Source organism: Neomonachus schauinslandi, chromosome 8, assembly GCF_002201575.2.
Source record: "Neomonachus schauinslandi chromosome 8, ASM220157v2, whole genome shotgun sequence".
Taxonomy (NCBI): Eukaryota; Metazoa; Chordata; class Mammalia; order Carnivora; family Phocidae; genus Neomonachus; species Neomonachus schauinslandi.
Genome location: NC_058410.1, coordinates 81416705 through 81432630, shown reverse-complemented (window position 1 = coordinate 81432630; position 15926 = coordinate 81416705). Strand labels below are relative to the sequence as shown.

The window sequence follows — 15926 nt, the reverse complement described above, 5'->3', positions numbered from 1 at the left end:
ACCGAAGGACTCTGTTTAAGCAAGTGACCTAGACAGGAAGGTTATTTTCAAGAAAGGATAAACACCCTTAGGGTCATGTCCCATACAGGAACACTTCTCGTACCACACATGCTAAATGGCCACCACCATACTGTGCTGAAATAGTCAACCCATGAAAATTACTCTCTGGAGGGGAAGCCCAGGGCTTCTATAGCCATACAGATTATGCCCTGCACACCCCCAGGGGGAGCCATCCCATTGAAATCTATGGAAATGGCCCTCCCTCCCCTGCCTTGGGTGGGACCTGAGCAACAGCTGTACACAGCAGCCTTGGTGAGCCCTTTTACTGCACGATGCTATGTTCCAGGACAGGGAAAAGACTCTAACTTTTAATCCCATTCACTCTTATAAAAGCACATTAAGCTGCATCACGAAAACATTATCCTCACAAATAGAAGCTGGAATTGGAGTGCATTTAATCCTCCACTTCCTATCCCCAGTGGATTTCATTTCTAATATGTGGTTTAAACCAAAGCTATCCAATAAATGTAGAGTTGGTTCTAAAATTACAAAGAAAAACTGCCATGGCTGCTCTTTACCGTTTCTGAAAAGTGAATATGTGTTGTTCTGCCAAGTTTTCTTAGCAGTTGTACTTTGTAGGTGGCTCTCTTCCAGCATCCAGATGTATAAACATCCTGTACACGCACTGTTCAGCCCCTCGGAGCACTCTCCCTGCAGATGATATGGACTTCCCGGCAGAAACGACATAAGCATGTTGTGAGCGGGGAACAGCAAAAGACAGCAGTGGTGACAATAGATTATGATAAAAGTCACTGGAGAATGACAGGTAGAGTCAGAAGGAGCACAGTGTCTCGTTCTTTTGACACTGTTCACATACAGTATGTTACACCACAGTAGCACTAAATACTCTCAATGCCAAGGAGGCATTTGAAAAACAGAGAATGTCTTTGTTTTTCCAAGGGATGGATGTATACTTTACAAAAGGGGAAAATTTCCTCTTAAAAATAGGCAAGTCAGTATTGGAAATGGAAAGATCTCTTGTTTACACTTGTTCAAAATCACATTTTATAAAATCTTTTTTCTCAGTCTCTCTCCTTCTACCTTGAAATCCCACTATTATAGCATGTCTCCTACGGTTATTCAACATCTCTTAATACATATGCTGAGAACTGATGAGCTGTAGGCAATAGAGACCTGATTAAAAAGAATATGAATTCTGCGAGGCATCCACCACCATCATATACGATTGAAGTCCAAGTTCTTCTACAAGAGCTAGGAAATCGGTGTGGAAAGAACTCAGAGAAGAGCCTCTTTATCACAAAGCTTGATGATTTGATGATAAAAGCTAAATCATATTTTTTTTTAAAAAAAACAACTATCTTTTTTTTTTTTTTTTAAAAGAACAACTATCTTTCCCCAAATATCAGAGGCAGGGACTATCCAAATAATCTTGGAATTCTCACAATTCAGAAGTGGAAAAATAACAACCTGTAACTTTGTAGTTATTGTATTTTTATAAAGTTCACTCAATTGGCTTAAGAATTTTGACAAAGGTGCTGCCTACACGAGATCTCAGATGCTAAGCTGCGGATTATTAGCCTTGAGCTCATTTGTGGTTATTTGACAGGAAGCACAATGTCCACTTTAATAACATGGTTAATCTCACAAAGACACCTGGCATTTTGCATTCACAGTTTCATGCTTATTAAAACATGCTTGAAATGAATGAAAATGATACAAAGATAAGTAAAACTGACAGGAATAATAATTCACCACACCACACCACACCACACACCACACACACCACACACACACACACACACACACACACACACACACACTCATGAACTAGTTCTATATTTCCAAGTAAAGTCCACACTCAACTGAGGAAAATATTTGAATTCAATTAAGCTATGCATGATGTCATTTTTTTTCTTGGCATTAATGTATCACAATTACTTTCTTCTATTTTCTATCCATTACAACCTTGGTTGAGGTTGTAATGGGTAGAAGGGCCATTTGGCAGCTCTATTCAAACGGCTCCATAATTTAAATCAATTGCACACTTGAATAGAGCATGAGTTTGACATTAATGGTTCAAAAATTATTGTCCATAAAATTCTGGGAATGTTTTGGAGATGGCCAAAACCCCTATAATACACACAGACACACACAAATAAGTAAAACTCTGTTTTTAGGAATCCATATTTCATTTCCATTTTATTTCACATTCAAATTATTTCCTGAAATCATCCCAGAGGCTTTTGTTTTTGCAAAACTTTAAGGGTCCAGGCCCTGTGATAGCTAGGAGATGTTTTTTTCCAGCACATGAAGCAAATTCGGGATTTAATAGAGGCAAATGACAACTGTTAAGCTATTTCCTATTTCATAATAAAATTTCTGAAAAATCAATTCTTGTGGAACAAGGCCTATTAAATTTGATTTACAATTAGGAAATATGGGATCTGGCTCTGGAGAGGATGAGACCCAGCCCCCATATCTTACTGACATCAAGAGACCGAGGCTCAGGCGGGCCACCCTACGGGCCCACTTTCTAGAAGCAATCATGGGACTAGAAGTCAGCCCTGCCTCAGGCCCGGCATCCTCAACAGAGCAGCCAGCAAGCAGCAGTTCTGCTAGTTCGTTCTTCTCTCTGGCATCGAAACACATTTACAAAATAGGAAAGACACATGGCTATTAGTGGATTACTTTATAAACAAGATATTTAAAACAGAAGTTAGTGCACGTAAGGAGTTGGCACAAACAGACGAAGGTCGGTGTTCATGGCAGCAGGAGCATCGGCACGACATACCCCCTCAGCCACTGCCCTCAGCCCTTCCCCCCTCCGAGAGAGGTAGCGCTGCCGGCTGCAGATTTCTTCAGCTCTATTTTCATAGACTGAGTCTCAGCTCGAGGCTCGAATTTGGTCAGATTTCCTGCTCCTGGGGCTGCCACTACTGGCTTTCCTGCTTTCATACCTTTTGACATAGGAATGCGGGTGGGGGTAGGTCGCTGGGATGACCCATCTTGTCCTGACTGTAAGAGAGGAGAGACAGACACAAGGGAGATGTCGGTGAGTTTCCGCCGTGATTTGCCATCAACCTGAACATCGGCAGGACAGGAATGCCCACGGATGACCGTTCCCCAGGTAACACTGTTAGGAAGTTGGAGTTGGGATCTCATCCACGCTGACTGCCTCCTCTTCCCTGTCCTGAAACATCTACGCCAGACCTCCTTCTTTTCTCAAGCCCCTGACCTGCTTCCTCTACCCTTCCTGAAGTGACCTTAACTCCTATTTCACAGAGAAAATACAGCCACCTGGCATCAACTCAGGCAACTTTACTCCCACTGTCCCCCAAATTATCTCTACTTTCTTTAGATGAAGCAGCTCTCCCCTCGCCTCTTAATGATGCCAGACTCTTGTCATTTTTCCCGTCACTGCTGGCCATACCCTTCTTCTTGAAGTTCTCCTAAAACTCTCTCGCTGTGATATGTTCTTACTGGAGTCTCACCCATTTGCCTCCTGTCTCTGATGACTCCTATCCAATGTCTTGTTGGCTCCTTGGCCTAGCTTGCCTTTCTTCTAAATGTGGGTGTCACCACGCTCCATCCTCAGCTCTCTTTTCATTTTCCACATTCACCTTGATGATCACCTCAGTTGTCACCCCATGTGTTGATGAGTCCCAGGACCTCGAGCCTCCAGTGATCTTCTGGAATACACATGTACATTTCCAACTATTTGCCAGACATCTCCACAGTCTCTCAGGCATCTCAAATATAAATGCCCCCAACATGACTTATCTTCTCCCCAAACAGTAGTCCCCCTATGTTTCTCATCCTATCTACCCATACAGCCACACCAGAAACCCCAGAGCCACTCTCTATACGCCGATTGTCATGAAATCTTTGATCCTATCTTCAATACAACTCTGTCCTCATTTTCACAACCACAGTTCCAGCCTACCCCATCTCTAGCCTAGAGAATTGCAACAGTGTCCCTGCCCTCCGTCTTTGTGCCCTCCAATTTATGCTTTAAACTATTTTATAGACATATGTTTCTAACACATAAATCATGTCGTTCTTCTATCATCAATGCCCTTTCAATGGCTCCCTCTGTCTATCCCATGAGATTAAAGGTCAATTTCGTAATAAGCCATGCACCTCTCTTCAATATCTGACCCCAGTTTGCCTCTCTATTTTCTGCTCTCGCATTTTGTCTCTGCACCCAACGGCTGCAGCACAGTGGGAATGCTCACCGTTCCCCAAATATGGCAGGCTCCTTCACATTGCCATACCTTTGCACAGATTGTTCTCTCTACATACGCCTTCCCTTTTCCTTCTTAAAAAAAATCTCTCCTTATCTGTGAAAACTTGCTCCTCTGGGAAGCCTTCTCTGGTGGGTTCCTTTGTACACACCTCTATCATAGAACTACTGGAGGGTAGGTCCCAATTGGGTAGGTTCCAATCCTGCCTCTCCTGCTAAGCTGGGTACTTCTGAAGGTCCTCTTTGCAGTCAGCACCAAACCCGGTGCCCAGAGTGTAGCTAAACACTTAATAAATGTTGGATGAATAAATGCACAAATGAACTAGCCTCGCTATTCAATTTCTAAGAGAGGTGTCCTAAACTTTTTGTCATCCTTGACTTTATGGAATCTGATATATCTGGAGTACGTGGGCCATCCTTTAGGCCTTGTAAATCTTATTTGAAGTCTTGTTTGTATATGGGGTTTAATCAGTAGTCAAAAATGTTACCAAAGAAAATAAAGCTATTTTGATCTGACCCTTAAAATGGGAAGAAGATGTTGCAGCAGAAAATCTGCTCTAAATTACAACAACTTCACCTCCACCATCTTTTTATAAAAATCATTAGAGAGAAGTAACCATGCACACCAAACTGTGCTCTGTGTTGCTTAAAAAGCAATATTATATTGAACCATTTGAAATGTGTGAACAATTCTGAATGCTATTCAGCTTCTTTGGGTCAATAATGAAAAGCTTTACTAGCAAAGCAATTAGTAATTCACACTTTGAAGTCTTTCTTGAGTCTATGCTGGTGCACAGAAAATTTAAGTAAATTATATTGAGGATGTGGGAGAATAAGCCACAGTCTCTATACTTAAAAATAAGCTTCCTGTCTTTAAGAATGTCTAATACAAGCTATAGAATTTGTTCAGAGTCTAAGAATCATAATTTCTATTCTGTTGGTTTAAATTAAAATCTAAATAGTACGCATTCTTTTATAATTTAATTTACCAGTTTGTCCCAGGTAAATGAAAACAATCACTGGAGGTATTTTTAAAAAATAGAATTTATTTTTAAGCTCTGGTTTTTATACTTCGGACACACTTTTTTGTAATCATTCATTTAGCCTTCTAGTTGGTTATTAAATAAATATTTATCCAGCACTTGCTCTCTGCAAGATATTATTAATAAAATGTAGTGTTTAGACATACAGACTCATTTGTTTTTTACTTTTAAAAATAGGTTTTAATATTTAAATCTTTTAATCTTATTTTTGGAATAAAATATTTTGGTAAAAATATGACTATGGCCATACACAACCACATATTGAATATTTTAGGGTATAGAAATGTAAGCCAGGAAGCAGTTTTCATTCTTCCTGCATATTGACCATTTCTCTCAGTCTTCATTTTTAAAAGTATTTTAAATATAAAAATTAAACTTTAAACCTGATTATTACCATATGGTGATATTATGAAGAGGCCATCATTGCCAGAATTTGGGGGGCCTTCATAATTTATATGAAAAAAAAGAAAATTTCCCCCCCAGTTAGTTCAATTTATTAAAATATTAGGCCGTTTTTATTTTCATTTCTTGGTGTAGCTTGTCCACTAGGAAACATCTGCTAGTGGACTCAGGTAGAGCAAGAGCCATGTGCTTTTCTTTCATTTTGGGCCCTGGGTGATTCTCATGACTCACTTCGCCCTCCCTAGGCCTACACTTGGGAGTGTCTTCTACTCACCACTGACTGGGTTCCTCGAGTAGATGAAGTTGTGACTGGCGTTATGGTGATAGTGCTCGTCACCTTGCTAGCGCCAGGTCTTGACGAGAGATGGTTCCTAGGAGAGCGAAGGACCGTACCAGTGGAAACTTCCTTTTCAGCTGTCACACTGACAGGTCGGACAGTAATAACTGGACTCGATCCTTCAGCTGAAGTCCCAGGGGATCGTTTAAACTGAGAACCTAAATGAATGTGAATTTTATTGTCTTCTGTGGTTATGATATTGGCATTGGAATTATATTTCCGTAGAGGAGTTGGAACAGTCTGTTTTTCTGGGGTGACTTTGAAGACAGTCCTTCCCATGGGCATTTCCTGGGATTCCGGAGAGACTCCCATCTCAGCTGGTGCTGCCGATGTAGACACTGTCATTATCTGAATGGGGGATGTGGGCCTGTCTGCAAACATACCTCTTCCACCTTCTGGGGTCTTCTCTCTAGAAAATGTAGTAATCGTGACTGGGGACATGGCTCGTTCTGTGCCAAGAGTAGCATCTCCGCTTTTTGGCTTTTGAGACATAACATTTGGTGATGGAATAATGGTTATCCTTGGTTTCTGATTCCCTAAGGTAGGAATGACGGTGGTACTAGAAAAAAATTCTTCAGACGTCGGGCTGGTTATTTCCAAAGTTGCAGTACTATTCTCATGGTCTGGGGTCACTCGAATATGCAGAGGCTGGCCTTGTTTTGGCGAAAGGACCAGTTCTCCTGGGTGCCCTGGACTGGCATCTGTTCGAGGCCCTTTCTCATGAGTGATTGGGGGCCCATTTTCCCTTTTTCTCATCCATGGAATCCAAGACTTTCTCATAGTGAGCTCGTTGGCTGCTGGAGGATACCTGTCTAGTACCGAGGATCGTTCCATAGGTTTCTTCAATCCCACCTGTCGAAGGTTACTCATGATATGATTTTCTTCTTGAAAGGATTTCCGTATAAATACTGCTGGTGTTTCTTCTTCTGCTGCCTCACTGCTGACAGCATCCGTCTGCACTCCAGTCGACGTCACCGGAATATCCACCATTCTTCTTCCATTCACACTGGGCCTAAGAGCTCGGCTATAGCGCTTAGAAAGCTCCAACTCTTTGGTCAGATTGAGGACCTCCTGCCCCATGTTTTTGTTCTTATTTTCTTCTTCCATAAACCTTTGTTGAAGGACAGAATAATCCACTTGGAGTTGAGAAAGCTGATCTTCTTTGTTCATTAATTCGTGGATCTTCTCTTTAAGAGCTTGGACTTCAGCTTTTAGGTCTCGACTTTTGGCCTCTTCTAACCGAAACCTGTGTCTCAGCTCTGCTTCCTGACTCACGGCCTCGCCTTTCTCAATTGCCTTATTCTTGGCAATTTGGTGCTTTATCTCCTCCAGTTGTTGAGAGAGGAAATTGGCCTTGTCCTGCTCAGTTCTAAATTTCTGCTCCAGCTGATCATACTCATCCTCTGTCTTCATCAAATCCCCCTCAACCACCTCCAGCTGTTGAAGGCGTTTCTTCAGTCTCTCAATTTCCAGTGTTAGTTCCTTAATCTTGTTATCTTCTGGGCAGGTGAGTTCAGAACCCTTCCGAGACCTTCCTCTTGTTATTTCTCTTTCCACTTCCTCTATCCCATCAAGTCTCTTCTTTAATAAGTCAACACTGCAGCTTAATTCAGAGGATTTTTCTTCTTCACTTTTCAGTTTACCTATTAACTCATCTCTTTCTTTTGTCAAATTATACACCTTTTCCTCCATTTCAGATTTCAGTTTTAAAAGCTTCTTGCTTTCTTCAATTAGTTTTTCAGTTACATCCATAACCTTTCCTTGTTCCACCTTAAAATTTTTATTGAGTCCATCCACTTTTCTCTCCTCTTGCTTTATTTTTTCCATCATATTTTTCCTTTCATCAACCAGCATCACAGTAAATGACTTCAACTTTGTAAGATCATCTTTTAGACTTAATTCAGCCTTTTCCAATCGACTTTCAGAACATTCCAGTTCTTTAACTCTACTCTTGACCACCTCCAGTTCATTCAACAGGTCTTTGGTTAAGTTCTTCTCTTTCTCCAGATTTAAATGGAGCTGGCCACACTCAGATTTACTCTTGCTAAATGCTTCTTCCAGTTTCTCCAGTTCAGACATTCTCTTCTGTAACTTCTCCACTTCAAGTTTGAGCTCGCGGCTGTGGTGTTCCTCCTCTTGCAGCTTCTTCCGCAATTCCCGGCACTGGGATTCAGTTTTAGTGATCTCCTCATCTTTACCCTCCATTTCAAGCACACGCTTACGGAGATTTTCCACTTCTGCCATCAGGCTGGAGTTGCCACATTCCCCTTTGGCAATTTTATCTCTTAATTCCTGAAGTTCTTCCTCTGCCTTTTGGAGGTTTTTGTTGGTCTCTTCCAGCTCCTCAATTCTCTGAGTTAAGCCAACCAGCTTGAGCCTAAGTTGCCTGTTGTGAGACTCTTGATTGGCCAACTTCGCGTTCATCTCTTCATGCTCTTGGGAAAACCTCGAAGCCTTGTGTTCAAAATCCACTTCTAACTTGAGCAGTTTCTGTCTGTCTTCTTTGGATTTGGAAGTGATGGCTTTGAGCTTTTCTTCTTCTTCCCTCAGTTTCTGAGTAAGATCCTGTACTTTCTGGCTCTGGAGGCCAAGTTGCTCAATATGCATTTGCCTTTCATCCACCAGCATGAGTGCAAAGGACTTCAGTTTCACAAGCTCATCTCTTAGTTTATTGAGCCGCTTAGCATTTTCCTTTTCTTTTCGGGCTTGGTAAGCCTTTTCTTGTTCAAGGAGCTTTTTCAACCTAGGAAGCAAAATATATTAAAATATTATATGTTATTATTATCTTATATATATCATATATTACATTTATGTATATTTATTGTTATACATATTAAAAGGTTCATCAGCAAGTAGGTTTGTCTTGGATATTAAATAAAAAAATGAAATGCTAACATAATAAATACCTATTAACTGCTGCAATATCAAGGCTTAACAGGTAGTCATTAATGAAACTAATCAGAAGTCAGGATACTGGTTACCCTTAGATAGTGGGTAGTGACCAGAAGTGGGCATGAAGAGGACTAGTTTCCATACTTTTCAGGTACTAGTTTCTGTTTCATGATTTATGTGCTGTTTACACAAGATTGGTCAGCCTATTACATTTCAGTAAGCTAAACACTTGTGATATGAATGCCTTTCTGCAGATATGTTATACTTCAATAACAACCATTGAGTAACAGGTTGTGCAGTAACAATGACTATTTAAATAGTGTTTTCTGTATTCCAGGCATTATGTGTGTTATGTGTTTATTTTCTCTTCATAGCAGTCCTATGAGACACGTACTGCTACTGTCATCCCGATAAGGAACGTGAGACACGATACTTGCACGGAGCCCATCATCAGGAAGTGGCAGGTTCGCATTCAAACTCAGGCAGTGGGGCTCTGGAATCCTTGCTCCTCAGCTCTGCATCTTATGACTTCAAAAGATCATTTTATTTTAAATGAAAGGGCAGGTGCAGAAAAAAAGAACCTTGGATTTTTTAAAATTTGTAGGCAATGATCACCTTCTAGGGGCAAAGCAAGACAAGCTTTCTGATAGAAAGTTGATCTACATAAACTAACTTCAGCTAATGAAGAACCGGCACAGAATTTTGTTGCAGTTTTCTGATTTAAATGATTTTTTATTTTTTAAAGATTTTATTTATTTATTTGACAGAGAGAGAGCACACAAGCAGGGGGAGTAGCAGAGGGAGAGGGAGAAGCAGGCTCTCCACTGAGCAGGGAGCCCGATGTGGGACTCGATCCCAGGATCCTGGGATCATGACCTGAGCTGAAGGTGATGCTTAACTAACTGAGCCATGCAGATGCCCCTAAATGATTTTTTTTTAAGATTTTATTTATTTATTCATAAGAGACAGAGAGAGAGAGAGGCAGAGGGAGAAGCAGGCTCCCCGCTGAGCAGGGAGCCCGATGAGGGACTCGATTCCAGGACCCTGGGATCATGACCTGAGCCGAAGGCAGATGCTTAACCATCTGAGCCACCCAGGTGCCCCCCTAAATGATGTTTTAAATAGCGAACTAGGTAGGGAGGAAATCTGAATTACTATCAATACAAAAATAAGGCAACCACAAGAATTATTATGTTTTACATGTACGAAATACATTTTCTCTATGGTGTTTATGTATAGCATTAAAAAGTAGGAATATAAATACGCCAGAATAACTATTCACCATCCTTGGTCAGTTAGCTTGCACCAATTTCTTTTATTGAAGGAGAGTTGACACACAAAGTTACATTAGTTTTAGGTGTACAACATAGTAATTCAACAACTCTATATATTATGCAGTGCTCATCACAAGTGCAGCTACCATTGGTCACCATACAACACTATTACAACCTGATTGACTACATTCCCTATGTTGTACCTTTCATTCTTGTGACTTATTCATTCCATAACCGGAAGCCTGTATCTCCCACTCCCCTCCATAATTTGCACCAATTTTTAATAATTATTTTCAGTTACCCATTAAAACAGAGTTGAAATAATCATATTCACTTTATGTAGTCTAAGAATGCATTTTAATATTAGTATGTTTATCAGAGAAGCAAGTTATAAACATGTATTTATTTTAAGTATATTTTATTCTTTCAATATATTTTGCCTTATTTACCTTAGTTATTCTGAATGATTTATTTCATATTTATGACTAGATTAGCTGATAGCCAAGTAAATAGAAGCTAATAGTCTCACATTGCATTGTGCAAGAAATGACTAGCCATACATCAAAACTATTTGATTACTATACTATAGTATTTGATTAACATTACTATAGAAATGTTCTTGTGATGTCATTAAGACTTTTTTCTGAAATTTAATTTTACAAACATCCCCTTGTGTCTAAGCATCTATTAAGTAAATACATAATTTCTAAAACCCATTATGACTTTATTCCTCCAATAGAAGAAAAAGATTGTTTTCAAAGCCTATGGATTCACATGAACAACACTGTAATCGTTTCATTAAGTGTGGTTCTTACGTGTGGAAAGGGCATTTTATTGATCATCTTTTCTTTTTACTTAAGTCAAAACAAATGAAATAATGTCACAGAACCGTAGACTAGGAGAGACTTTAGGGGATATTTTTAAATTCCTTAACCTTAACTAGACTATCTTGAGATGAATTCATTGAAAAATCAGTGCTTTCAACTCCAGGTTTAAAATGTTAAAATTTCTAAAGATATTTCTTTAAATACCCTATGCCTCAATGCTATCACAGACAGTGGGCTGGAGTGACAAACATGGGCAGACATAGCTGCACCTGAATTCTGTGTCTCATTTTCCACCTGTAACCTCTGGCCAATTGCCAAAACTCTCTGACCCTCAAGTTTTTTACTAATAAAGTGAGGGATGTTAATACCTACCTCACAGGATTGTTCTCAACTTCGAGATAGTAGAAGTAAAGTGACTGACATATAGACTCAATACGTGGATGTCATAAAACACAAAAATAAATGTAAGAACTCGAGAGTATGCATCTGAAAAGTCTGCCCAGTGCTTTTTGTGTTGAATCTGTAAATATTTTCATGTCCATAACTTGTCTTTGGTGGTAAAACCTGGGGTACTAATGTTTCAGCCAGAGAAAAATAGAAGGCTTTCTCATGAGTAGGAAATCCTGTGACCAGAGCAGGAATTTGGCTTCCAATAAACCACATTTTTCAGGTCCTCCTAGCTGTGATTATTCCTCTCTCTCTCTCTCCTTTGCCCCTTAAGCTCTCCTACCCTCTTCCATCACTTCTTAAATTGTTCCCATCTCTTAGTTAAAGTGGATCTAACAGCAATACACAGCCCATTCTCTGCATTCTCCCAAAATTCAGTTACAGCATTGGTTTAGCTGAGGGTTAGATGCAGAACCAAGGTAAAACTGTGTGACTCAGTCAGGACAGCCTGCTGATAGCCTTCTGTGCGAGCAGACTTGCACTTAAATTTCTACAGGGAGGACACTGGGGATGGGAAAAATGAGATGAATTGTGAAGACTTTGCCAAAGGTAACTGGCATGGGCTTTGTGACTATTCACTCACTAGGAAAAAGGGAGAGATAAATAGAAAAAAATTACTTTGAGGCTTTCGGTCTGCATAATTACAGATAATACTTTTAACAGGAATAGGAAAAACTGGTGAGAAAGAGTCTTAGTAGAAAACTGAGTAACAGCAAGATAGTCAAGTTGAAAAGTGTCTGGCCATAGTTAACAATACCGTATTGTACACTTAAATATTTGTTAAGAGGGCAGATCTCATGTTAAGTGCTCTTTCCATAATGAGTAATTTTTAAGGATACCAAACAATTAGAAATGTAGTACTTTTGATGTAAATCCTATAAATTTTACAGCTCATATATATCTTAATGCCATTACCCTAATGACTCCCCACTGCCATTTACTTCCATCAAAGCCCTGAGCATCTTTTGCTGATAATTCTGCAACAGCCTCCTAATGGGTCTCCTCACAAGCTCTGCCACCTGTGAGCTGTGTGAACTTGGACAAGTTACATAATATGAGATATTGGTATATCTCACTTTCCACACTTATAAATTGGGCATCAAAATAGTACTAATTGATAGGGTTTGTGTGAGATGCATATTAGTTAATATATGGAAAGCACTTGCAACAGTGGCTGGCCCATACTGAGTGTATTTTTAGCTATTTTTAAATTATAACAATTATTATTACTTACTCTCACCCAAATTCGAATATAATCACAGGTTGTAATGGAACCCTGGCTCTCCATGCCTTCTTGTTGCTCTAAGAATAGAGGTGAAATGGCAGGAATGTCCACTATCACCACTGCTATTTAACATAGTACTAGAAGTCCTAGCCTCAGCAATCAGACAACAAAAAGAAATAAAAGGCATCTGAATCAGCAAAGAAGAAGTGAAACTCTCAGTTTTTGCAGATGATATGATACTTGATGTGGAAAACCCAAAAAACTCCACCCCAAAACTTCTAGAACTCATACAGGAATTCAGTAAAGTGGCAGGATATAAAATCAATGCACAGAAATCAGTTGCATTTCTATACACCAAGTCAGAAGAAAGAGAAATTAAGGAGTTGATCCCATTTACAGTTGCAACCAAAACCATAAGATACCTAGGAATAAATCTAACCAAAGAGGCAAAGGATCTGTACTCAGAAAACTATAGAATACTCATGAAAGAAACTGAGGAAGACACAAAGAAATGGAAAAACGTCCCATGCTCATGGATTGGAAGAACAAATATTGTGAAAATGTCTATGCTACCTAGAGCAATCTACACATTTAATGCAATCCCCATCAAAATACCATCACCTTTTTTCAAAGAAATGGAACAAATAATCCTAAAATTTGTATGGAACCAGAAAAGACCCTGAATAGCCAGAGGAATGTTGAAAAAGAAAAGCAAAGCTGGCAGCATCACAATTCCGGACTTCAAGCTCCATTACAAAGCTGTCATCATCAAGACAGTACGGTATTGGCACAAAAACAGACACACAGATCAGTGGAACAGAATAGAGAGCCCAGAGATGGACCCTCAACTCTCTGGTCACCTAATCTTTGACAAAGCAAGAATGTCCAATGCAAAAAAAGACAATCTCTTCAACAAATGGTGTTCAGAAAATTGGACAGCCACATGCAGAAGAATGAAACTGGACCATTTCCTTACACCACACACTAAAATATACTCAAAATGGATAAAAGACCTCAGTGTGAGACAGGAATCCATCAGAATCCTTGAGGAGAACACAGGCAGCACCTCTTTGACCTCAGCCGCAGCAACTTCTTCCTAGACACATCGCCAAAGGCAAGGGAAGCAAGGGCAAAAATGAACTATTGGGACTTCAAGATAAAAAGCTTTTGCACAGCAAAAGAAACAGTCAACAAAACCAAAAGACAACCGACAGAATGGGAGAAGATATTTGCAAATGACATATCAGATAAAGGGCTAGTATCCAAAATCTATAAAGATCTTATCAAACTCAACACCCAGAGAACAACTAATCCAATCAAGAAATGGGCAGAAGACATGAACAGACATTTCTCTAAAGAAGACATCCAAATGGCCAAGAGACACATGAAAAAGTGCTCAACATCACTCGGCCTCAGGGAAATCCAAATCAAAACCTCAGTGAGATACCACCTCACACCAGTCAGAATGGATAAAATTAACAAGTCAGGAAATGACAGATGTTGGCGAGGATGTGGAGAAAGGGGAACCCTCCTACACTGTTGGTGGGAATGCAAGCTGGTGCAGCCACTCTGGAAAACAGTATGGAGGTTCCTCAAAAAGTTGAAAATAGAGCTACCCTATGACCCAGCAATTGCACTACTGGGTATTTACCCCAAAGATACAAATGTAGTGATCCGAAGGGGCACGTGCACCCCAATGTTTATAGTAGCAATGTCCACAATAGCCAAACTATGGGAAGAGCCTAGATGTCCATCAACAGATGAATGGATAAAGAAGATGAGGTATAGATACACAATGGAATATTATGCAGCCATCAAAAAATGAAATCTTACCATTTGCAATGACATGGATGGAACTAGAGGGTATTATGCTAAGTAAAATAAGTCAATCAGAGAAAGACAATTATCATATGATCTCACTGATATGAAGAATTTGAGAAACAAGACAGAGGATCATCATGAAACAAGACAAAACCAGAGAGGGAGAGAGGGAGACAAACCATAAGAGACTCTTTTTTTTTTTTTTTTTTTTTTTTTTAAAGATTTTATTTATTTATTTGAGAGAGAGAGAGAATGAGAGACAGAGAGCACGAGAGGGAGGAGGGTCAGAGGGAGAAGCAGACTCCCCGCCGAGCAGGGAGCCCGATGCGGGACTCGATCCTGGGACTCCAGGATCATGACCTGAGCCGAAGGCAGTCGCTTAACCAACTGAGCCACCCAGGCGCCCCCATAAGAGACTCTTAATCTCAGGAAACAGACTGAGGGTTGCTGGAATGGAGCGGGGTTGGGGGGATGGGGTGGCTGGGTGATGGACATTGGGGAGGGTATGTGTTATGGTGAGCACTGTGAATTGTGTAAGACTGATGAATCACAGACCTGTACTCCTGAAACAAACAGTACATTATATGTTAATAAAAAAAAAAAGAATAGAGGTGAAAAATAGAGCATGATTGGATTCCTGAGCACCGTGGCAGGTTCATCTGAAGTCAGTCTTTTCCCTGTGATCTAAGCTGCTAACATTCCTTGAATATGTTGTGCCTTTTGCCCTGGTATTTCCTCCCTGCTCCTCCTTTCACTCTGGCACACACACCTGAACGTATCTGGCTGATTTTTATCCTTCAAGTTTCACTTAAATGTCACTTCCTCCAGAAGCCTTCCTGACCAACCTGATTAAGGTAGATCTTCTTATAGACTCCCATAATACCCTGAAATCTTCCTTTATAAGACTAATCAACAAGATTTTATTTTAAAGATTTTATTTGTAAGTAATCTCTAAACCCAACATGGGGCTCAAACTCACAACCCTGAGATCAAGAGTCACATGATCTTCCAACTGGGCCAGCCAGGCCCCCCCCTTGACTTACAATTTTGTAATGCCTGTTTACCTTTAATACAAGTTGCATGAGGATACGTGCCATGTCTGTCTTGTTTGTCCCCTAGCACAATGCCTGACACATAAGAAGTATTCAAAAAATAGTGACTGGATAAATGAAAGAAAGAACAAATAAATAAGCTCGAGTTAGAGCTCAAGCCATCTTACATAGAGACATGTGAAATGAAGTTCCTCACAATGCTGGGTATAAATTTTCGTTGATGTGATTGTTACAAGGCCAGTAATTTGATATTAATAGGGGTCATTAGACAACAAGAAGCTCTGATCTAGTGAGCAGTGGCCTCTCTTGAAGACTGTGGTCTTTCTCGTCATCAGTCTCCTG

At 40.0% G+C, this 15926-nt stretch overlaps 1 protein-coding gene across 1 annotated transcript in view; it reads right to left on the bottom strand.

Moving 5' to 3' along the window:
• Positions 1-2785: 2785 nt before the first annotated feature.
• The window catches only part of FILIP1 (filamin A interacting protein 1), a 168533-nt gene continuing 155392 nt past the window's right edge, over positions 2786-15926 (bottom strand). Inside the window, exons 5-6 of the mRNA XM_021693420.2 lie at positions 5984-8789; positions 2786-3036 (exon numbers count right to left, since the gene is read on the bottom strand). Coding sequence (XP_021549095.1) covers positions 2830-3036; positions 5984-8789 — 3013 coding nt within the window. The 3' untranslated portion in view covers positions 2786-2829. The remainder of the gene's footprint in view (positions 3037-5983; positions 8790-15926) is intronic.